The following is a 24,736-nucleotide window of genomic DNA, read 5'->3' as shown; positions in this document are numbered from 1 at the left end:
AGCATAGCACTGTCTGTGCAAAATGATTTCAAAATTAGTCAATGTCTTTTCTTTGTTATTTTTGTTTTGTTCTGGAAGCCTGAAGTCTAAACACATCCACATGATGATTAGGTCACCAGTCAAGCAGTAGAGAAGCAGAGAAATGAAGTACGATTAATGGGATTTTCCAAATTATTTAGGTTTTTGGGTTTTTGAGTGCCGCAGATGCTTTCTGAAGTCAGTACCTCACACAACACTGTCAGAAGCAGTAAGAGTGTTCGTAGTCCACAAAAAAGTCATTGCTCCATTTATTACCAAATGGGCAATGCCACGCAGAAGTCTATTTTTGAGCATTACCATACTTGTGGAAGATGTAAAAAAAAATCGTAAATTCATCTTCGACTAAAAACACTTTTCCTATCTGTGCAAGGTCCCCCTCAACCCAGACAATTTTTCTCCATCCTCCTGAGAAATAAGTCTTTCCTGATTTCATTTGGACTCAAAATATTATGCTGCTTAAAAACAGGTTTTGGATACCCATGGTTCAAAACCACAGCTCAGTATATTTTCCTTGAATTAAAAATAAAATATCCTGCCTGTTTCTGGCATTTTTTCTACAGCCAGTCATGAAACTTCCTTTCCTTCAAGGCCTTTTTCTTCTTTATTTCTTAGCTGATTACAGCACTGTGGGTGGACCAAAACTAGCCTGGAGCCTCTGGGAAAGAATTAACTCCATCAAAATGAACTTACAACTGAGAATTAATTATATAATCAGTGTGCTACTTCAAATCTTCCTTGCATATCCTGATTTAAGAAACCTTCATTTCTACATTAATTGCCTGAACAAAAACACAAAAGGGGTCTTACAAAAGATTAAGCTTGTCAGGAGAAGAAGGAAAAAAAAAAAAAAAAAAGCCAAAAAGCAGCAAATTCAGAAATTAAGTCTTTTGTGTCCACTTAATGCACATCAGCTTGAACTTTTACATGAAGACACAAAATTGCTCTGTAAAAACTGCTTCTAGATTTTTCTTTCTGAAATACGTAACAGTTAACAAACAGAACATGTAAATGCACACAAAGAGTTACTACAGTTCTGTGATATTTTTTCCCTTTCCAACAATGCTGTCCTGCTCCCAGATGTTCAGGGACAGTTGCAAAGAAAACTCTCACATGAGTGCAAAATTGATGCACATTCAGTGATGGAGACTTTGAAAGTGTGTGATACGTGGCCAGGAGAGGACACCTCCAGCAATTCATGACTGGTGAGCTACAGACTACAAGACCTACAGAGGAAGAGACTGTATTTTAGTAAATTACCAATTATTTGCTCTGCCCTGCAACAGAGACCAAATAATGCTAGTTATTGAATCTACTCTGGGGTGAAGTATTCAGTACTGAATTAAAAACATGGATGGTGGAGCTCTACTACTTCTTGTGAACATTTGTTTCCAGGATTAATAGCTGTCATCTATACAAAAGCTAAAAGCTGTTCCCTTTTTTTTTTTTTTTAATTCATCTTCCAGATTTTCATTTTTTTATTCTGGATATATCCAGAACAGTAAGCAACAAATGCAAGAGAAAAAAAAATAAAATTGTCCTAAGTGCATTTTTGATGTATACTGCAAATATCATATGCACATAACTAACATTTCAGGTTTGAAGTTACGAAGTTACTTAAAACTTCTAAATACTTCACTTGGATTTCATATAAAACACTCTCACAAAAAGAAATCTAGCATGCAATTTTCAAACAAGTGGTATTCATCAGCAAATTTTTGGCATGCCAAGGGAAACTCAATATATAAAGTTGAAAAACACTGGGGGCAAGGACAAGGAATAAGGGGAGGAGAAAGAACAAACAAGGATACAGGGATTATTGTAAAAGGAGGAAGAAGGACACAGGCAAACAAATCAGGATTGAAAATTTAGAATATTTTCAGGAATAGGAAGAATTACTCCGCCTAGCTTGGGCTGGCCTAGCTTTCAGGATTAGCTTTTTTACAGTAGCTATTCCACTATGTTACCACTGCTAAAAGCACATTAGGGCAATGTTTTGCCAGGATTTATCCCTTGTACTGGATATGAACTCCTCAGTGTGTTACCAAGGAACAAGACTGACAGAAAGGGGAAAAGAAAAAAACTCAGGCGTGCATGCTTTTTTGCTCCACTATTCCTCTGGGTTTTGAAAACCATGCTGTAGTTATTTAGAGAAAAGGAGACCTAACTGAAATTGGATTTCACTTGCAACTTGCTCTGTGCTCGACTGCAGAACTCCAAACTTGTCACTGTCTGGCAAAACCCATGCCAAACATCTTAAGGCCAAAATACTTGTAGATGAAGAACTTCTGAAACCAGAAAGATTTTATTGGCTATAAACAGCAGACCACTGTCCTCTATTGTCTGCAGGGAACCGTTCACTAACAGCTTCAGTCTAGCAGCAGAATGAAGCTCTTGTGGGAGGTGGCAGCCATGGAGTGACAGACAGTCTCTTGGTAGCTAAAATGAATTCCAGGCAGAGCTTTGAAAATAGACACCACAGCAACCTTGAACTGGATCCTGCCTTCGGTGGGAGCCAAGGGTGGATGAAACAATCCCAGCAATCTGCCTTGCTGAGTCACTGTCTTGCCCTGTGTTGTGATGTCTGCTGCGTGTCAAGGAGGGCTTCTCGGCTCCTACAGGGGGGACGGGCACACAGAGAGGATGGCTGCCAAACTCTGAGCGATTGCCTCGTGCAGTCCCAAAACTGTGCATCACAGGATCGTTTTGTTTATTAACACCATACTGCAAATGTGCCTGCCTGGCTGTGGAAATTTAGCGAATCTGAGTGTACTTGAAATAATTACCAAATAGAGGAAATGCAACACATACAGGTCAATTTATGCTCTCAGTTAAAAAGGTGTGAAATCTGGAATAATTCCACCAGAGCTAATAGAATTACTTCAGACTGATATGAAGGAGAGCACCATCAGCCTTGAAAGAACATATTCCAAATGCAGGGCACATCATCCTACAGCTAAGTCTGGGGGGCCACTGGCAAAACAGCCAAAGACAACCATCTCATGCCTTATTAACAAATGCTCATGGAAAACATAGCGCCACACTTCCTTTGCTCACGTTAAACAAATTTCATATATGTGCAAAGGACCAGAGAGTCTCCTAAGCCAAACAGAGTTTAAGATTCTGTGGAGAGGCTTAAATCATGGCTCTGTTGCTTTCCCACAAGACAGACGTGAAATACAGAGGGTTTAAGATGCATTTTCTGTACTCGTACACATTTGCATAGAGATATAAACCCAGAGTCTGGCGATACAAGTCTTAAAGCAATATCAACAGTCACAACAGAATAAAACACCATTTATGTGCACAATGACTAAAGAAAAAAGTCATCATTCACCGTTTATCTAAAAAAAAAAAAAAAAAAGGAAGAGGAAAAGAGAGGAAAAGAAAACAACTTTAAGGAAAAATTTTTAAAAAGTGCTTTCTCCTGGAAATACATGAGACATAAGAACAATCGCACAGTGGTTAGACTTAAACTACTGGATCATCATCTATAATCTAGGTAATGATCTTTAGCAATTTGGGGTACAAGAGGAAGATAGACCTATTCATACATCTGCCAATTCAAAAGAAATTTTAAAAACATTTTAAATAGTCAGAATTTTTAAGGGACAAGAACTCCCTAAAGCTTATGAGCTCAGCCCGGAAGCCTGATTGGTGCTATTTAATATTCCTCCAGAGATTTAGAGAAGTTAGAGTGTTAGTTTATCTACCTGCAGGGAAAGCAGAAGAATTTTAGACTGCCTAGGGCTCCTAAAGTTTATATTTGAGGAGAGCTATGCAACAGTGCCTAGGATATATGGAAATCTCCCTGGCCCCCTCCCTGCCTTGAATTTCTCTATCTTATCACTCCTATACCTATGGATGGTTTGACTGCTGGTGGGCCATGATGATGAGACAAGGATGTGCCAAGGTATAGGGTGCCTACAGATCACAAACAACGCCACAATGTAAAAGAGAAATAACAGACCCTATTTCTCCCAGTTTCTGGTACAAAGGAGACTTTGCAAAGATGAAAGCATAACCAGAGCAATCCCTGCACTCTGGCATAACCAGAAGTTGATTAGGTTAATAAGAAGCTTGGAGAAAGCTCACAGAAGCCATAATTGTGTCTTAAGTGATATCTGGGAACTTTAGCTGAGATAACTGCAAGACAGGACAATTGTGTGTGCTTAGAAGTGCATCCTCCAGCGTACCTCATGCAAGCAGCAGAATCTGTCCCATAGTATTTATTATAGCTGATGGAGAAGCCTAACTTATTCATGGTCTGTACGATGACTTGTTAGGAAACAGTAAGAGAAGAACCACAAAGAGTCCACTGAACAGAAATCAGCAACTTAAGAGAGTCCACACCTACACAAAAACACACCTTGTTTTGTTTTTTAATGATGCCATCTTGGCCACAATTTTGTGAAGAAGGTGGGTCAGCCTTGTTAGTCTGAATGTAACCTTTGTATTATGGAGTATTTTCAAGCCTTTACCATCATTTTTCTTCAGTAATCTCAATGGGAGATGTTGAAATATTATATTGCAATTGTGGTATTGAAGAGAAAAGAAAAAAAAACTAATGAAATTATTTATACTTTCAGGGAAGAAAACAATGAGATGATATTGTCTTGTATGACCTTTCCTAAGTATGGGGATATAGCATCTTACACAATAGACTCTTGGTTCATGTTTCAATTACTGACCTTTACTGTGGAGAAAATTAATGCAATTTTCATCGTAATCCACCCGTACAAATAAGATCCATACGGAAGGTTTCCACATGCTGAATCTAACACAAATGGAAAATGTCAGCTGTTTGCTACTGGATGAATTTGACTTTAATTTGTTCAGCTGGAGTCTTTTTGAACTGTGCTGATAAAAGTTTGTAAATTTTTGTACCTATTTTTGACAGAGAATTTCGTGTATTAAAAATACTGAGTTTTTCTTCTTTGGGGATCCCACACGCCAAAAAAATAGCCATGAGGTACTAAAAATTTCTTGTAAGTTGCCAGCTGACTTGGTTTGAAGTCACAGTGTCATCTAATCCTTCCCTATTACACCCCATTATACAAGCATGGCTCTTTTGGCTCATCACTGGATGGAGACCCTCCAAAACAAAACAGGAAGTGCTGTTGATTTATTTTTGTCTCTGATTTTCTTTTAAGTCAGTTACCAAATCTGGAAATAGTAGTAACTGTTCCACCACACTATCACCTCCTATTTCAGAGGAAATGCAAACTTTTATCCAGACAACTTAAGATCACAAGAAGACTCCAAAACTCTTTCCAGTCCGGTGCTATGCTACACTCATTCAACAAGGTGACCACCTGCTCTTGAAACTTTACAGTTGTTGTCAAAAAAAGAAACAACAACAACCAAAAAAAGTAAAATAAAGTAAATAAAGTAAAATAAATAGAAATGCTCTACAATCAGATGACTCACGATTTAAGCTGCAAGCAACTATACCTTTCTACTGGCGGGCAAAAGATATTTCAGTGATGTAATTTTAAAACAATCCTTATTCAGACAGTCTGACAGACCCCAGAGCTGACAGGACACAGCCTGAACTCTACATCCAAGATGGCACAAATCCGAGAAGGCATTCATCTATCCAGCAGCTTATGCCAAAGGGACACATCTCTCTTATCTTTTACAGTCCTCCATGATGGTATTCAGAAAGGACAGAGAGGGAACGAATGGAGGAGTAGGCAATTAAGCCTTGTCATTTAAGACAGATAGTTTAGGTGGAGGGAGTTAATCTGCTCTTGGGTTTTTTGAACTAAGCATCTGTGTATTTATAATTTGTAAACAGTTCGTCTCTTAGAGGGTGTGTTACAATTCCCAGAAGCATGGTCTGTTATGTCTAACTTGCAGCAGAACCCAGAAAGGCTATGTGTGCGACTATTTTCGTACAACATGATGATAGGAAACAGAAACAGTGACCTTGTATACTACAACCCAACTAACAGATTTCAACTTTAGGAGTTCTTGTATTAGGGAGGAAAAAAATACACAGACTTCTTTTTAAAGTATAGTTGTCTGTTTAAACGTTGACATTGCAATGAGATAATGTCATAAAATTACATTTTTCTTACACTCCCTAGAGAGCATTGGCCACCCTCAGACTTGGAAAAGTCACTTAGAGTAACCTAATGTACTTAAAGATGCAAGTCAGAGTGCACACAGGGTCTAGCAGTGGTGCAAAGGGAACGTACCCAAGACAGCATGAAGACATTAAGGCAGTGCTACAAAGCGTATGACATGGGATACACATAATGGCTGGCAATTCTCTAATAATTCTATGTCTGAATCTCATAGACACATAACACTAGTACACAACAAATACAAGTTATGAATTATCATTGCTGTCATATTGGGATATAAAGCATTATCTTGATCAGAAAGCCTGATGGAGGTGTCCACTGTGAGTTGCTTTAATTAATTCTTTCAGCTCTCTATTTCTAAGGGCCTTTACTGCATGAAAGGGGCAATGTTGATTACAGCAAAAACGGCTGAGCCAAACCATCGACAGTTCAACATTGACTCTCAGGATTTTTCCCAGACTACAATACTTGGTCAAAATAAACTAAAAAAAGAAAACGATAGTGGAGTTGTTTAGCAGGGGGCAAAAATGCAAAGTGATTAGATCCATACTTAAGTGTCCCAAATGAATTTATAGAGAGAACCAAAGTCACAAAAGTAATAGCCAGGGTAAATCTGACCTAGAATATTTTGATTTACATCAATTAGTCTGTTGCACATCACAGGCAGAGGACTGTGTATGTTTTTAGTACATTTTTACATGTTTTTCCACCTCAGCACTTGAAAGTAAAAATACTGGAAAACTAAAAAAGAAAAATGTAAATAGGATTGGTTCCAGAGGATAAAGATACACATTTAAGCATCACACAGAAAATACAGGCTCAATATATACTGGCATCTAACACTGAGTACCCACAAAATAGAAATTATCAAGTTTTAGAGGGATAACATTCCTTTGAAAATAATTCAACTTTCATTTATCAACTTCTGCTTAATTTCAGATATTGATCCATTTAGTTGACCAATTTTACAATGCAAAGAATTAAATATAAATAAGAGCATTTAAATCATTATTGTGCATTGCAAGAAACCTGTAATTTAACTGGCTTGTCTAAACTTCAGTTTATAACTTTGATGGGTTTCTGGTTGTTCATCAAAATATAACAACCACAGAAGAGCAGGTTAAATTCAAATAACTATTTCCATCAATTAGTCTGCTGAGCTTCAATTCAAGCGTCTTTGACTGAGAGTTAAGGTGCACTTGCTAACTGTGGTATTGATTTCCTTCTCAACAATCAACAATTTCACTTTAACACTCTTAAAACAGAATATTCAAGAAGATTTTATTAACTTAGTATGCAATTTGAAAGTTTCACATTGCCTTGTGAACATTTTCTTCCTAACAGCTAATGTTTCTTTGCATGCTGTTGCTCGTTAAATAATTCCTCACCTTTTAGCTCTGAAGTATTTATAGATTATCAGATCCTCCTTCACTTACTTATGTTTTTTCAAGCTGTATACATTAAATTCTCTTAATCTTTCTTCATATGTCATGCCCTCTAATCCTTTTATCATTTGTCACTGTGGTTTGATAAGGTTGAAAAAAATCCAATGAATTTTTCATAGTGAGAAGAATGAGTAAGTATGCTCTAATAAAACGAGGAACAGGCCTTGCCAATTCCTATTCTTTCTACATTTCAGCCAACAAACTAAAACCATTTTTTCCCAGGCTTTAACAGAAATATTGAGAAAACTCTAAGCTGTCCTCCAGAAATCACAGCAATTCTGGCCTACAAGAATGGAAATACTAAATAATTTGCAGTAAGCCATCAGTGCAGACTGCATATCAAACACTCACAATGGAAGCGATGAGGGATTTTATGTACTTACCTTGTCCACCCATAAGCATACAGACACATACGTGAACATGTGTTTTATGATTTCAAGCACACAGCAGATTCAAATGCTCATACTAAAATGAAGTTCACAGGTCTCATACAGCTAATGCCATTATTGAATGTTATACAAACCAACCAACCTTCTCAATCTTTAAAGTTTGCTCAGCAGCAAACTGGAAACAATTATTTTCCCAGTTAATACAGACAATGAATGGAGATCTCACGGAGATAGGGCGATGGGTTTGTGCTCTCCCACTTTCCTTCTGATTCTAGCTAACATACCATCATGAAATATGCTTACCTTATCATCCTCATCGTCATCTTCATCCAAGCCCATAAGATCCTGCAAAAGCAGATGCCCACATTAGAAAACATTACACTTAATTCTCAGTGGCAGGCAACATTCAAAAAGCTTATGATACTCCCACAACGTTTCATTACTCAGTTTTCTCTCACTTCTATTACAAGTCATTAACAAACCCACCACTTTCACCTTTCAGAAATAATGTTTTGTATTCAAGGACTTTTTTTGTGATGGCTTGAACAAAGCATGCAATGCCCTATACAAATTTTAAGTCTACATAAAGCATTAGTGGTTGTGTCCAGTAGTTTGAAGGCAACAGGCTTTCAAATTCATTGCCAACTTTAACTATCTGTAAACAGCTTTGTTCTTAGTCTGACAAATGAACCAGTCGGCATGTCAAGGCTGAGGACTCTATACTCAACTTGTTCCATCCTCGCTGCTACAATGACTGCTCCCTCTCTTTAGGGCCATTACTGAAGCATTAGATGGTAGAAAATACATTAGTATAAACATAATCAATCTCATGAATCACATTCAGATTTCTATGCCACATTATTTTCTCCCTTTAACTTCTGTGCTGACAGGTAGAGGAGAAAACAAAAGACTTGGCTATGGCTTGAAATTAGGAGCACTTGGCTTTCAATTCAGGTATTTTATAAGCTGAGCCTCCAGGTTTTTCTTAGTTATTTAATAGGTGTATTTGAATCAGCGTATTACAAGTTTAAATACAGATAACTATAAAAGAATGTGAAGAATCAGAATAAAAGATGTTTGGGATTTGGTTTTTATTCTTTTCCAGAAAAAGAGTTTCATCTAGTACACACGAGATACCAAGAACTCAGATATCCAGACTTACTCCTTGGCTCTCTCCAATACCCAGAGTAGTTGAATTAACAGTGATCATGGTTTACATTTCTATAGAAGCTCCCATCTGTAAATCATAAAGCATTTTTACCAATATTCATGACTTTAGCCTCCTGGCAATTGGATCATGCCTACAAGGTTAATACTGTTATCCCCATTTTATAGCACAGAAATCAGGGAGAGAATATGATGTCCTCTTTTCCAAAAACTCTTATTTTCTTTCTTCTATATACATAAAATGTGCATGCTGGCACACAGAAAACAAAAGTAGTGCCAAGATCTGAAGAAGCAAAAAATAAATAAATGAACGTGCAAAAAAACATTGGTATTTTGAAGAAAACCTTTTGTCATCTGCAGGACAGATGTGACTAGAAGTAGCACCTGATTGTCTATTTTTGACCTACAGATGGTTAGAATCACAGGCACACATAAAAAAGAAATCAGGTAATATTAAAGGCACTTTGACTACTTGTTCCATATGATCCCAATCCTACAAAGCACTTAGACAGATGTGTAATTTTGCTTATGCAAAATACACCCCTGAATTCCACAGTATCTCATTCCTTGCAGGATGTGTGTGACAGAAAAAGGGCAATCCTTTTGCTGGACCTTTCTTCAGTACTGCTACAATTAACTTGCATTTTCAGACACAAGCTTTTTGTAGCATCTATCCCAATGATATGCTCCTCAATCTTGCTGACTTATGTGAGACAACTCATTTGAATATGCAACAAATTCACCATAGGAAGAATAGTAGGTGCTGAGAGGTAGTGTTCTTGTATTTTTTCCTGGGTTACTTAGCATTATTTTATATTGCCTTTTGTATAAAAAAAAAATAAATAAAATAAAATAAAATAAAATAAAATAAAATAAAATAAAATAAAATAAAATAAAATAAAATAAAATAAAATAAAATAAAAGTTTGGCTGGGATTCTCCCACATGGGAAGTTCTCATTTTCTTGATGAAATAAAGTAGTCACTGGAGACACACAATATCTTTCTGTGTTATTCTGGACTTAGATGAAATTGAAGAAAAGCACTTCTTTTACCATTTATCTTCAAATCAAGTCTACATCCTGGTCCCTATATGGAACACACTTGCCCTGTGTTCCAACAATCTTTCCATATAGGGACTGATCAAAACTGAACTAGAAGCAACTTTTGTTGCTAATACAATAGCAATTGACCTTTTTTAATCCTAGGATAGTATTTGTCTATTTAAAATCCGTGCAATCGATTTGTGTAAAGGTAGGCTTCAGGGGTACAAATGTCAATCATATTTTTATCAGAAATTAGAATATTTAGTTCAGCTTATATTTTGTTCTTGTACTTGTTACACATTCTAAAATGGAACATTATGGAAATCCCTGAATTTAATTTATCCTCTCCTTTAACTATAATTACTATTGTTATGTAAAGACAGTGGGCAACAACAGTCTCATATCTCAACAGCTGTAATTTGCAGCATGTAAATATATGTGTGTTATAATCTTTTTTGTTTTTTGTTTTTTGTTTTTTTTTTTCTCCTAGATCAAGTTAAAGAACTGAAGATTAACTTAAAAAAAAAAAAAAAAAAAAAAGAAAAAGAAAACATCATTTAAAATTGGGGGACAGGTAGGAGGAGTAAGTTTTTCTTCTTGAAGTCTCAGATAATCCAACAAGGTTTAAAAAACAACTAACTTCACTTTCAGCCTGTATTGACTTTCCTCTTCTATGAATCATGAATCATCAGTGTGATGCAAAGTGTAAGAGCAGTGGGGGCATGGATCTGGGGGTCTTGTCATTTTGTAAGTCTTTCTTAATTCAACTTAGTTACAAAATCACTGCAAACATTTTTAAGTGAAATCCCCCTCCTCCTACACACTCTTGTCTTCTTCCCCCTACTACACTGAATGGTTTATTGCCTGAATTGAATCAGAAAAAATGAGAGGGTGGAGGTTTCTTTTCAGTAACTTTGAAATAAAAATGTTTAGCTACACAACTAGCTTGATACCATTAAAATGTATGACAACTTGCTCAAGGGCAAATTCAAGTGGGGTCTGCCAGAAACGTTACTGCAATTTTACTTGCCTGGGCATCTTGGGTGTTGTTGACCTTCCCTGTTTTGACGAGGGAGAAGTTGTATGCAAAGAGCACAAGCAGAGCCAGGGGCACCATGTACAGTTCCACGCTCCACACGGTGACCACAAATACCTGGGAGAAATAAAGCAATAGAAGGGAGCATACAAGTATGTAAGTAGAAAGACGTACAAGAAGGCCTTTCAGTCATTATCCTGATGTGCATTCATCCTTGAATCTCTCTTAACCTCATTCATATTCTCATTTTGGCAAAGAAAATCTGCTTGCAAAGTGTACTCTCTTTCTATTCTGTTTGAATCCATTAGGCTGCTATTTGTTAGCTTCTCCCTCCCTGGTTTTGGTGAAGGCCATAACGTAAGTTTGGTCCAAAGGCATTATTCACTCCTTCCTGGGACTTCCTCAAGCCTGAACGGTCTTTGTCATTAATGCTGGAGCATAATAGACCTGCTGCACTTCATCAAACCCTAATTGCCAGCCCGTCTTTCACAGGCTAGAGGAGTTTCTTCTTCTTGTGTAACAGGAGCCATCCACCTCTCTAGTTGCTCAATGAGGGATGCTTAGCAAATTCATTTTCACAATTAATCCACCTGTGTTCTTGGCATAGCAACACAGAGGAAAGACCATCACATTCCAGGAGGCAAGGCTCTAGGTTGCATGTGATGCATTATTTTGGGAAGGGATCCAGCAATCCTATTTTCCATTCCCATACATTTGCCATTTTCCAGCAAAGCATATTCTGATTTCAGTGGTTTCGTGGGGTCTCATTACCTAGAAAGGGTACGAGTTTGTATCTTCAGAGTGGTATCTGACAAAATCCACTGATTGCAATAGCAGAAACAAAATTTTGAAGTTCTGTTCCGCAATTTGGATCAGCAAAACATGTAACCAATATGATGGGGAATTGAAAAAGCACTTAGTATTTTTCAAAAATATGATATCAAGCCAAACTGCAATCCCATCTTACAAGTACCATTGATACCTGAATAGACTCCAAACTTGGAGTGGTTGGAAAAACAAAGTTAATAAACTATATCCAGAACAGCCATAAAATGCATGTTGTGATCCCGTTTCCTTTTCTACTCTCACATAGTGTTTTCAGAAGAGCGACCTAATGCCTGTAGTAACTTTAAGCTATTTTAAACAATCTCCTTTAAAAACTAGACACAAATACACTTATCATATTTTTCTTTCCCCAAAGGAATACCTAAAATTATCAGAAAAAAAAAAAAAATAGAATAATACAGGTAAGTGAAAATGAGTCAGATCCTTCAGTTAATGCATCTCAAACTGCAATGAGAGGAAAACTCTGTGTGATTAGAAAGTTAAGTCTCTATTTCCATTAATCCTTGGTCTGTCAGACACTATATATGAAGGCAAGTCTGGCTTTTTTAGAATGGGATATTTATGGCAACATATATTGTGTTATGGACCAAAAAGTCTAGCCACAGTGTACCAAAACACTACTTCCCACTGCATTCAGTGGGGTTAGAATTCACACACCTAAAAAAACAACAGCTGTTGTAACTTTTAAACAAAAAGGCTTGCCTGACATCAGACAATTGGCCAGTTAATATCTACCAGGGCCAAACATAAACCAAGAAACAATGACTGTATATGTAGCCCTGCCCAAATAGCAGAAGCATTTTCTAGAGCAAACCTGATTTTATGTTAGCTGTTGCTATGCAAGGAATTAGACTGTCATCCTGTTCAAGGCATTTGTAGGCCAGTAAAACAATCTTTGAGATATATGCGTTCATAAAATGGGCTGACATCCAAAAAACATATCCCCATACTATTGATTTGCAGCTTAGGAACTTAGAAGAGGATTAGGTTTTGATTTCTTTTTGATCATGCTTTTCAACATACTAAAATATTAGAAGTGATAATGATTCCAACAGTCAAATTTCATACATAAGCAAGGCAACCAAAACACAAGAACGCTGGCAAGAAGGCATGATACTTGATCTCTCTTACAGGAGGCTTGAAAAATTGTGGTATCTCAAGCTAAAAAGAAAAAGTTCCATAAATAAAAAGTTTTAACCCAAACAAATTCTTCTGAAGCTATTCCAACTCTCCTGAATGAATGAATCTTTGTTTGCTTTGTAAGACAAAGTGAAGGTGATACCAGCTGCCATCCCACCTCAAGCATTATTCTAAAGAATGAGGATATGTTATTGCAAATATCTATACATACAACAATCTAGGGTATATATATTAATAGATAAAAATAGATGCATACACAGATACACACCTGATTCTTATGCAAACTCCTTTATATAAATTCACATTGCTAGGTATGAATTCAAAAAATCGATTTCAGCCTGTTGGAGAAGGTTGCATGTACATAATGTCCCTGGGTTATATGTGAACTCAGTCTCATCTTAACACAGCAAAAAGACTCCACTGGCAGTCAGCTATGCAAAGTCCTACAGAAGTCAATGAAGCTCTTGAAGAACCTCTCTTCATTCATTCAGTTGCAGGACTTGAACCAATTTTAGTGCATCTGTCATCATCCTATATGAACATCGCTCCACTCAGTTGCAAGTATAATACAACCTTGTAATCACAGGTCATTTAGGCAAGATACAAAATCAAGACCTTGGTGATTTTAGATCCAACAGTATATTTTGTGTATTATTAAGTTTCAGACCTTAAATAAAACTTAAAATCTAATTACAAAATCCCAGTGTAGTCTCAACTGATAGCTGAGGCATCCTGTCGCTTCCTTTCTAATGCTGACTGGTTAATCAGCTGCTGAGTTATAGCTCAGACAGCGACACTTTGATAGAGCTCCCACATCTACTTAAGAAGAGTTGCTTTACTGCTACCATCGCAGCAGAGGAGCTTTCATTACTGTGACACAACACAGATACAAGACAAATTGATTTAGCTATTCAGAAATTATTTAGCCTCCGAGGTATGGGAAACGATTGCTGTGAACATACAGTACATCATAAAAGTTCAGAGGGTGTTTATAAACTGAATAGAAATATTTCTGCATTCTAACAGTCTTTTCACTAGTTCTGCAGCATCAGCCATCAAAGCAGTTCCCATATAAGCCCATGACCTATTTTTTTCAGCTCTCATGCAGCACCCGGGCACCAACAACAAAACCAAAAGGCCTGTGGTATAGACAACTACTCCCCAAATGGGCTTTCTGTTATGCATGTTTTTATTTTCTCCCCAGTGATACCTTATGTTTGGGAGAAGCTCCCGCATTATCCTCCTCAAATTATTTTCTAATGACATCTTTTATCAAAACTTGAGAATGGCTCCACTGCTAACATATAATAGCTACTACAAGCTTCAGTATATTCCCAGTTTCTTGTAGTCACTAGTCTGTCTTTTGCCTAATACAGAGGCTGGTAAAGGAAATCACTAACAGGTTCATATCACTTGCTCATGATCACAGTAGCCAGGGACAGAATCCAAGAGCACCCCAATTTCAAATGATCTGTTTTTTAACAAACCATACTTTATTTTTTCATGTTTCACTTCATCATTAGACCAAATTCTGTCAGACATAATCCATTACATCATTGACACCTTTTCTGCTGGGCTTCATACTGTGCATGAGAAAAGTTAAAAGGACAGTAACCAGTTTCTAAAATAAAAGTCAAGCAAGCGAAAACTAGCTTTCTGCATTACATCTCTTAATGCAATTTGAGAGTATAAAAGCCCATTATAGAACTGAGCAATTTAATTCACAGCATTACAAAACAATGATCAAAATAGAAGCAGAAATGGGATAGACATATCTGGAGGAAGAAAAAGAACTATTGAAACTAATATTTAGACTATAGTTCTACCTAGAAGAGAACAGCAACAGAACAGCCTTGGAGAAAGGACCACTTGATTTCAGCTGATTAATGTGTTGCTATTTCAAAGGGCCTAATAACTACAAGTTAAAGCTCTGGAGGTTTGGAAGCCGTTTCATCTGAAAATCATTGAAGAGGGGTCCAACTGTTCCTGTCAAGAAGCATGGAGTTTGAACAACCATGAGAGTGGCCCTTTTGACAGCAGTACAAAAGATGAGAGAAGGCAGTCTCAACTGAAAGTAAAAACAAACCCTTAGAAACACGTTTCAAATCTGTTTTTTCTGCCCCTCTGGTTCTAATTTAGGATCTGACTATTAAGAACAGATTTTAGACGGGTGTCCACTAAAGTATGCCCATAAAACATTTGTCACCAGCAAACCCACAGTCATGGGATAGAACAGTTTTAAGATGTTTAGAAGCCTAGCATTAGATGGGACTTTCTGGGCAATTTTTCTGCACAGTAATTTTCCCAAATGACTTAGGATTTAAAAAAAAAAAAAAAAAAAAAAAAAAAAAAAAAAAGCTTTCATTGGCCTGGTAAGTCTTTCTAGAGAAGTAAAAGATGCTATGTGCTATGTTGTATAACAGAATAACTCTTGGAAAACAACAGTGATGGGGAAGAGAGGGATACATTCCATCAGATGGAAAAAATAAAAGTGAAAGGAGATTAAATGCATGCATGATGGAACCTATGGTAAAAGGTTATTTTCTCAGCCAACATAGGCTCCAATGCTAATGAAATGCCTCATCAGTGGAGCTGTGAAAAATATTATTTGAAACTTCAGGTTTCAAAACCACACACAATTTGACCGAAGTCTAAATGACTAACAGCTTTGTCAAAAGTTTCCTTGCAATTTATAGACACGGTCTACACAACTCATGAAGTCAGGAGAAAAAAACAAGCTAATACTACTCAAAGTTATCTGTTTTGAACTAACCCAAAACACTGATTTTGATTTGATGCTCCCCTCCATTTGCAGGGGAGAGGAACTGCATGTTTCTAACTTATTTTGAGGTTATGTAGTCTCAAGTTACCATGTATGCAAAAATTGACTGTTTAAAAAGAAGAGAAGTTTCTGCAGCTCAGTATTCAGGAACAAACTCTCTAGCATTTTTTTTTATTCTTTTTGAAGCCTTCTGTCCTTCTGCCCCAAACAAAATACAGGACATTAGCCAATAGTGTAAGACACTGGCTCTCCAAAAGGGCATTTAAATCCCTTGGAGGCAATAAGCTTGTTGACAACAAATTATTTTTGACAGATATTTATTCCTGTCCTTAGAAAGGGAGAGTAAAAGAGTCAGAGGAATAGTGGACACACCTACTTAAAACAGGAAACTCATGCATGTGTATGTACCTGCTTACACAGAAGCATCGCCTTCAGATAACAGGCAATATAGATGCACTAACATGGTGCTGCGATCAGGCTAACAGAAACCAGGGTATATCATGTGGGCCCATGTGAACACAGTAGCAGTCTTTGCAGTTCTGGGATGGCTTGTGCATTTGATGAGGAAGATATATTTAAAATAAATAAATAAATAAATAAATAAATAAAGCCTGCAACAGAGGCTGCAAACAATTAGTTTAAAATAGCTCCACTACAAGGCAGAGCAAATAAAAGTTGAGACAGTTATAAAGAATGCATTTTCCAGTAATGTCCCCCTTCCAAATAATTTCTTCTTATAGTAGACCTTCTTCCAAAGAGATGCACTCCAGCATTCCTCCTTCCCATATCCATGGGATGCTTCATCACTGTGCCATGCTCAGCTGAGAGCTACCTAAACTCCAGGCACCAAGCTGGAGCTCTAGGAGGGGTCAGCGATGAGCAAAGTCACTCCCTCATTGCAATGCAGTAACAAAGAATGTGGCAGGAAGAGAAATTATACTTAAACAGACCAGCACTGTCAGAAGAAACCTCTGGATTCAGTCTGCTTTGTGCATCCAGGAAGAGAACACAGAACATCTCAAGAACGGTACGGTGTGTATGTTGTATTGAGTGGGGATGACCAAAATTAAAAATGACCTGAGGGAATGGAAGGTCTTAAATATTTATGCCATGCTATGAATTATCCCTGCATTTTTCCATACATACCATCTGTGTACAACCTGCTAATTTCATGGATATAAGACAGGAAAAAGTTTAGCTCTTCTACATAAGTGTTCTGTTGCAAGGGCAAACACTACTGGAATTTAAAAAGAAAGAGGAAAAAAAAAAAATCCACCTAAACACTCCAAATCCAAAACAGAACACCAAGCTGTGCCTCAGTATAGCTCAGTCTGGGCATTAGATGTACGTCACGGAATAGAACTGAGGATTAGGAGTAAGGGGGTTGCTTACATAGCACAATTTGCTACCATGTGGATCTCACTCTATTTTGCATATATCACCTTAGGTAACAAAAACTGCATGGTCACGTTTGCCCATCTCAGTAGTCTGTGTAAATCAAGCCAAGCAAGACAGCTACAAAGGCTTGTCCTGCTGCCACAGCCACACATCCCAGCTCTACTTGTCCCAGCTGCAGCATTCTGAGAAAGTGGCAGTGGATGAGGTTATCAGGGGAGAGAAACAGGAGGTGTCTGATCTGTGCTTGACAATTTATGTTGCATGTGGTGGTGCAAGAAAGAAAATGAGCAATGACTTCGAAGTAAGGAGGCAGGATTGGAACTACACTCACCAGGGTCACAATTTTAATAGCAGTTTGAACATTAAAAAAAATAATACTCCTTATTCATAACAAAATAAGACATGAAAATCAACAAAAAAAAAAAAAATCCCTTAAGCAAAAAAAATCCCTTAAGAACACACAAGAAATCTCATACTGTTTAAGTCAGTATGTGTTAGGGCCATTTTTATCACTGTCTGGTTTAGACTCTTCAGGGGGACCTGATTTTTTTTTGCTGCTGCAAGGAAGTAGAAACTCATTTGTGTTTTAAATGAAAGCTGTGATTCATGTGCAATCACAGGACTCTAAGAAATGGAGCTGTAAGAAAAGCATGTTATTCTGCAAAAAGTCGCAGTGAAATCAGAAGAGTTGACAATATTACGATCTGTTCTCCACCATCCTCTTGGGACGCTGCTTTTGGCAACTCAATCAAGGAAGGCTGTGGTGCTACATTTAAGGGTACCTGACTGCAAACACTTACAGAACGTCCACACTTGGATACTGGATAACATTACAGAACAAGAACTAAACAAGAAACAAAAACCCTATCCCCCCCCCACCAAAAAAAAAAAAAAAAAAAAAAAAAAGGGGTTTCCTTTATTTTGATTATTTTCATTACATTAATGAGATTAGCCAGCCCAGGAAATTAAAAACAAGATCCTTAGAGATTTTTCTTTAATGAGGGGTCGGGGAAGAGCTGCCTGGTTCAAGTTTATTTCAATGAATGCATCACACCTCTTAAGTTTATATGTAAATTAAAATTTATATATTGCATTGCAGATATTTGAAGACTACCTGTCAAATGTTACCACAAACAATATTCAACACAAAAAGTTTTATCTGGAATAGGGTATCAACTTTTTCCTTTAGGACATACACATTTAAACCCCAAAGCAGAGCAGCCCACCACAAGTCTATTAGGATGCCTCCATACAGTTTTCTTGTGGCTGCACTTCCTCTTTTATCCCTAACCTCAAAATAAGTTAATCAAAACAAAAGCAACTACAACACCAGTAGTTTTGGGGTTCTATATTTATATATGCACAACGGTTTTACAATAAAAGACTTCACATCTTTTCAGACTGCAGACACTGAAGAAATAGCTGTTTGCTAGCATGCTGACTGGTCTAATTTTTCCCTTATGTTTTTATCTAATGTATTTTACATTTCCTGAGCCAAGTAAAATACAGTTAAAGACCCTCAAGCAATAAAGCTTAAAAATTAAGGGAAGAAAAATTGCAACAGTTTTCTATCTTTCGGGGTAATCCACTGGGAGTGGATCAGGGGAATAAATCTGCATGTTATTTCTAAAGGGGTAACTATGACAGACAAAGGCAATGGAGGAAGATCTTACAACAAAGGGGAGGAAGGCATTCCAAACAAAAATATATTGCTTTATATTGTAGCTAAATTAAATGGTCATTTTTATCACTAATGTTTTGGTTATGTTTATCAGTAGGGTCATAGTTTCAGAATTGCTCTCATACAGAAGAAGTTATGATCTATTTTCAGGGAAGACAGGCACTATGCAAGTTAAAAGCCTGATCCTATAGTAAATAATTCTTCCAGTAAGTGTCAGAAAAAATATCTGTGCTATTTAAAAGGAGGAAAAAATGTAGGTTAATTTTATTTATTCTGGATAAGGTGAACACCTTAAAAGGGTCATGAAAAAAATTATCATTAGCTAAGCTGATAAATGTCCACTTAGTTTGGAGACATATTTGTTAACATTGTGAGAAACACTAGCAGTAAGGGTCAGATGATGACGTAACTATACAGTAAATGGAAAGAGTATTTGGTGGAAGTGTTCTTTAACTTTGGACAATCAACATTGGGTTACAATTGGTAGCAAATGGGACATTTAAGCAATATGCTTAAATTACTTTAATGACTTTCCTCCTTCATGTTCATAGATATGAACGAGTAAAGCAAAAAAGACTCTTAATAAAGCAAGCATATTTAATTAGACTTAATTCAGAATACAGTGGCAGGAGAATCACACATTTGTTCCCTGGCAATCTCCAGATATGGCACGGAAAAAAAAAAAAAAAAAAAATTAGGTTGCAGTATACCCACATATAGAGGTACTTGTACTCAGAAATGTTTCATAACTGTCTGGCATGTGTTTCTCCAAAGCCTCCAGTCTTAGCAATGCTTCCAGACTAAAACAGAGCAGAAGGAGCAAAGCATTGGTTTGGGTTTCTTTGTTGTGTATTTACTTGTTTGTTTTTGTTTGGTTTTGGGGGGTGTTAAGTAGTTACCAAAAATATTCAAAAAAAATTAAAAATCCCACTAAGCCCATAGTAGAAAAACAGAAATCTAAAAACATCTATGAAGCAATGCAGCAAGATGGCATCCTTTCAGGCAAAGGATTTCAGACAATTCTCGTGTGCATACAGGGTTCCCCACCACAGCTTCCATCAGCCACCCTGTGCCAGAGCCCAGAAGTACCCTTCATCTACCCAAAACCAATTCTCCACAATCAAAAGTAGAGCAAAAATCATAATCGAATCCCAGTCTTCCCCATATCTCACAAGCATACAATGAATGCTCAGAACAGTCAGAGTGAGTCAATGCACTTAAATAATTTTAGCAGGTTCATAATCCGCTGAGACAAAATTGCTGCATTACAGAACAAATGCATGAAGATGACTGCCATACTCACTGTACTATATCCTAAATATGTTGCTATTGTAAGTTAGCAACAACTGCAAAGATCCAAAAAAAAAATCCTAAGTATTGACAACATCACCATGTAATAGAGATTTTCCACTAACAGACCTATAGCATCTTGCTTTCCAAAACACAGAACAATAAAAGAAAAAAAAAAAAGTTGCAAGACTCTTGCAATTTCAGGCAGCTGTTCAGGTAAAACTAAAGCCAGAAGATTGTTTATTTTAATAAAGCTATTATATGTGCAGCTTCAAATTAGGAATGGCAGGAGACCAGGGGATGCCTAAACCATCACCACCTGTTTGCCCTGAAAATCAATTAAAGTCACACTATCACAGCAATCCCTTCTTAGCTAATAAAAGTTATACAGCTTCAACGTGTGACTTTAGGTGCTTTGTGGGAATGTGCCTGAAATCTAAAGCCTTAGTCTTGTGTTACTTTGATAGTAAACACAGCTATGAACTAACCACTGTAAAACCTGCCTTTTTGGGGTTAGAGAAGGTGTTAAGGGAAAAGAGATTCTGAACTGTTGTTTTGATGCAGTGGATTGAACTAATATTCAGTAAATTCTAACAATCCAGCCAAGAACATTATATAGAGTTTTAAATAAGAGAAAACTCAAGTCCTTTATGACACATGCCTGTTCAACATATTCTGTGCTGCAGAACAGATCCAACTTTACAAGTTGCAAGCAAGGGCAGTAGAGACATCCCAAGTGTTTTAGTAATTAAACGAATATGCATAATGAACCATATGCCCAAAGGGCCTGTTCTTCTTGTGGGCCAGATTTTTGTTTGAATTTTTAATTTTTATATACAGATGAAACATTTCATGTAATATAGCAACAGTGCAAAGGAACATGCTATGCAGAAAAGGAAGGAGGAACTACCCATGTGAGAACGATCAGAATACACTTGATGAATTCTGCTCCTCAATTTCCGATTCAGAGCCAAGAGGACTTTTTTAAAAAAAAAAATAAAATCATTTTCTCCTTTGAACAGCTGTATTAGTCATCTGCTCAGAGTCTAGAAAAGATGCATTAAAAATATATATTTATATAGGTCATATTTATACATTTTTGTGTGTGAAATGGATTATATATATCAACATATTTAGATGCTACAAAACTAGAAAACCACTGACACTGTCAAATTCTAAAGCCTCCAATCCACCAAAAAGAAAGAGAAAAAAAAAAAAAAAAAAAAAAACACCCTACTGGGTGGTTTTCTGTTTGGCAGGTCCTGTGGTGTTATGTGAGCTGCGGTAAAATGGGACGCACTCACATCTGTCTGTGAAACAGGAATGGACATTTTTTAAAAGATGGGTCAAATTCCCCTCTTGTTACAACAGTGTTACCCTACTGTGAACATCAGGATACCATGGCCCTGCTGCAGAAATATTAAATGCTCCAAGTTCTCTCAGTGTTGAACCATGTTTCTCCTTCCCTAGTAACATTCACCCTTTTCCATCCCTAACTCATAAAGTGGTTCTCTAAGCAAGAGAACATAAACCACTGCAATAGATCAGTCCTTTAACCAGCAACAAAACTACCTGGTGCTTCCAGCTAATTTTCAAATAACTAGATTGCAGAATAATAAGAACTATAAACTGCCTCTTTTAAGTAGCTTTGATCCATCGGACAAATTTCTATTCTGCTTTGTAAAACCAGTATTGGGGTCTTGTCACTGTGGACATGCTGGTTAAGGGGCAGAAAAGCTTTTCTGCAGGAGCTTTACTGCTTTACTTGTTATTTATTTATTTTATATGTGACTTGGGCTCTACAGACCAAGGGAAATCAGAACCCTTCTTAGATTTTGTTTGGGAAAGGAAAAGTTTTGGATAAATAGCAATGAGTGTCTCACAGTAGCTCAGATTATAGCGCTGTACATCATATAAACAAGCAGCATTACAGTGGCAGTTCCATGCGCCGGCTTGGTGCCATAGAGATAGAGTGAGGAAGCATCGACCATGCTGTAAGAAACACAGCTAGCCTGATCTGCTTTGGAATTAAAAGAGTGGATTTTCAACAAACTCAGCAAGTTAAACTTTTCATGGGACTTAGGAAGTTCCCACCACCAAATGAAAAAGTATGCCTGTAAAATCAATCCCGACCCTAATGTTAAAAGTATTCAAAAGCTGAAATAACAAAGTTGTAAATAATTGCATTCGTAGGTCTCAGTCCTAATTCAGGGTTTAAGCTTTTGATACTGCTTGGTTTATGTGATCTAGTGGTCTCCGTGGAAAGACAGATAAACTTCAACGGCTGTCAGAAGACAAAAATTGACATGGAGCATCACCTTTCCCGACTGTTTAAATCCTTTAAGGAAGTGTTGGAGCAATTAGAGAGGGAGTCTAATCTTTGCAGAGTGCATTAACACTCTCCGACCTCCCAGACAATAGATCAGACCTCAGACACATAATGCTTCCCTAAGGCTTTTTAACCAGAGCATTTGATCTCATAGTCACTCTGTATGTGCTACTATAGGTATCGGTGTATAAGACAGTGTGCGTTAGGCACTAACAGACCACTAACCGTACCAGTATTCACACAAATTTTAAAATAGCAGGAAAGCCATTGCAGTGCATGCTGTTACAGAGCTATGACTTCCCAGGAAAAGAAAAAAAAATGGAAAAAAAAAAAAAAAAAAAAAAAAAAAAAAAACAGAGTAGCTCTGCAAAATGTCTTCATTTTTAATAATCTCATATTTCCTTTCTGTCAACACTGTTTACTTCCCAGTTTTGGAATATAAATCTATTTTTAAAAGGCATAGATTAGTTTGTTATTCATAGAAACATTATCTGATAATAATTTCAAAATACTTTATTTCTTAACCCCTATGGAGGGACGTGAGGGAAAGGGAATTAGGAAGACAGGTCTAGTTTATTAAGGAAATTGAAATACATCATTGCAAATAATTTTCCCAAATGTGCACAAGAAAGTATCTGGGGGAGTTTTCTTAACTGCTAGAATAAGTCACCATCTAATTCCTGATGGACATGTTCTCTGAAAAAAAAATGCTAATATTACTGTATCAATTATATATTTCTCATTTAATATTCTAAACATTGTAAGAAAAGTTGCTCAGTGTATTTTTTTAATGGAATTAGACTTCCTTGCCATTATGTTCTGACAGAGGCCATGTCTAAACACTCACATGGACAATTCATAATGGGATTTTAAGACCAGCTAGCTGGATTCCCACCCACTGCTAAATAATGAGCACTGCAGTCTCACTAAGCATTTCCCCCACCCCCACGTGATGTATTTGGGGTACAATGCTAGCTAACAACACTTTATATGAGTCTACTAATATTTTGCTGCAGGATTTTGTTTTACTTTTCTAGAAATACAAAAAGTGGCTTTTGTGAAGTACTTGCTTTGCAAATATTTGTTGCTGCTCTTTAAATGTGTATCTCAAATTTGTCAAACCAAGTGCATCAAAAATGACAAAAAGGTCACATATACCTAGTATATTTAAAAACAAACGAGCCTTCAAAGTCAAAGTGTAATGCAGTTATTTCTAATCTGAACAAACAATAGACTGCATCTAATGAAAGTTGACAATTGGCTCTGATACAAAGCTGTGCAGCTCCTCTATTCCATTAAAAGATGAAAGCTGAAGGAAAGTACAGAAGACAGCAACTTCTCTCAAAAAGCAAGTAGAAAGTTCTGAATCTCAACTAGCAGAGCACATGAAGGCTGCTTTGTTATTTTTATATATGTATTTTTTGTGGACACTTCTGCTCACATATCACACTCATCTCTCATTAAACGTGCTAGCTTTCCATGGGTAAAGTTAAGGCTCAAATAAATCAACAAATTAGACAAGTACAAAACACTACATGTCTTACATATATATTAACACTTCTCAATATCACAGTGCTGGCTTTTAAACAAAAAAGCACCTGAAACCAAGCTAAACTTGAATAAAATGTAGGTTGACAATTAAGACTAATATATTTAATTTTAATGAAGCAGTGGAGAAAGAGATCAAATCTCAGGGATGCTACTGGTGCCAGTGTAATCCTTTACTGTGGCAGCAGTCAAATTTATTAACAATCAATAGAACAGACTTTTAAAATCAGATTTCTGGGATTTTTCAGTTAGACTAGTGCTCCAGCTTTATTCCCCAGTGAACGCTAAAAAATAGAAGAATTATTCTGTTGTGGGGTACTTTTATTACTACTGCTATCCTTAAACAACCTTATGTCCAACACCCGAGAACTTCCCAGATGCTTAAGACTAACCTCTGAGTCAAATCAATTATTAGTTGCTAGTGCAGGAAAGTAAAACAAAGAACAGGCTTCTTTAAAAAAAAAAATAAATAAATAAAAAATAAAAATAAGTCTTTGCTCTGTAGTTTCTATA

General features: G+C 36.8%; 1 protein-coding gene across 1 annotated transcript in view; it reads right to left on the bottom strand.

Annotated features, from left to right (window-relative positions):
- MCTP2 (multiple C2 and transmembrane domain containing 2) overlaps window positions 1-24,736 on the bottom strand; it is a gene marked incomplete at its 3' end in the record, with an annotated part of 100,977 nt that overhangs the window by 9,507 nt on the left and 66,734 nt on the right. The window contains exons 17-18 of the mRNA XM_084293133.1: window positions 11,204-11,326; window positions 8,266-8,307 (exon numbers count right to left, since the gene is read on the bottom strand). Coding sequence (XP_084149259.1) covers window positions 8,266-8,307; window positions 11,204-11,326 — 165 coding nt within the window. The remainder of the gene's footprint in view (window positions 1-8,265; window positions 8,308-11,203; window positions 11,327-24,736) is intronic.

This window comes from Netta rufina (genome assembly GCF_964035555.1).
Source record: "Netta rufina genome assembly, chromosome: 11".
NCBI lineage: Eukaryota > Metazoa > Chordata > Aves > Anseriformes > Anatidae > Netta > Netta rufina.
Note: the sequence above shows the minus strand (reverse complement) of the source record. Positions and strands in the feature narration are given on the sequence as shown.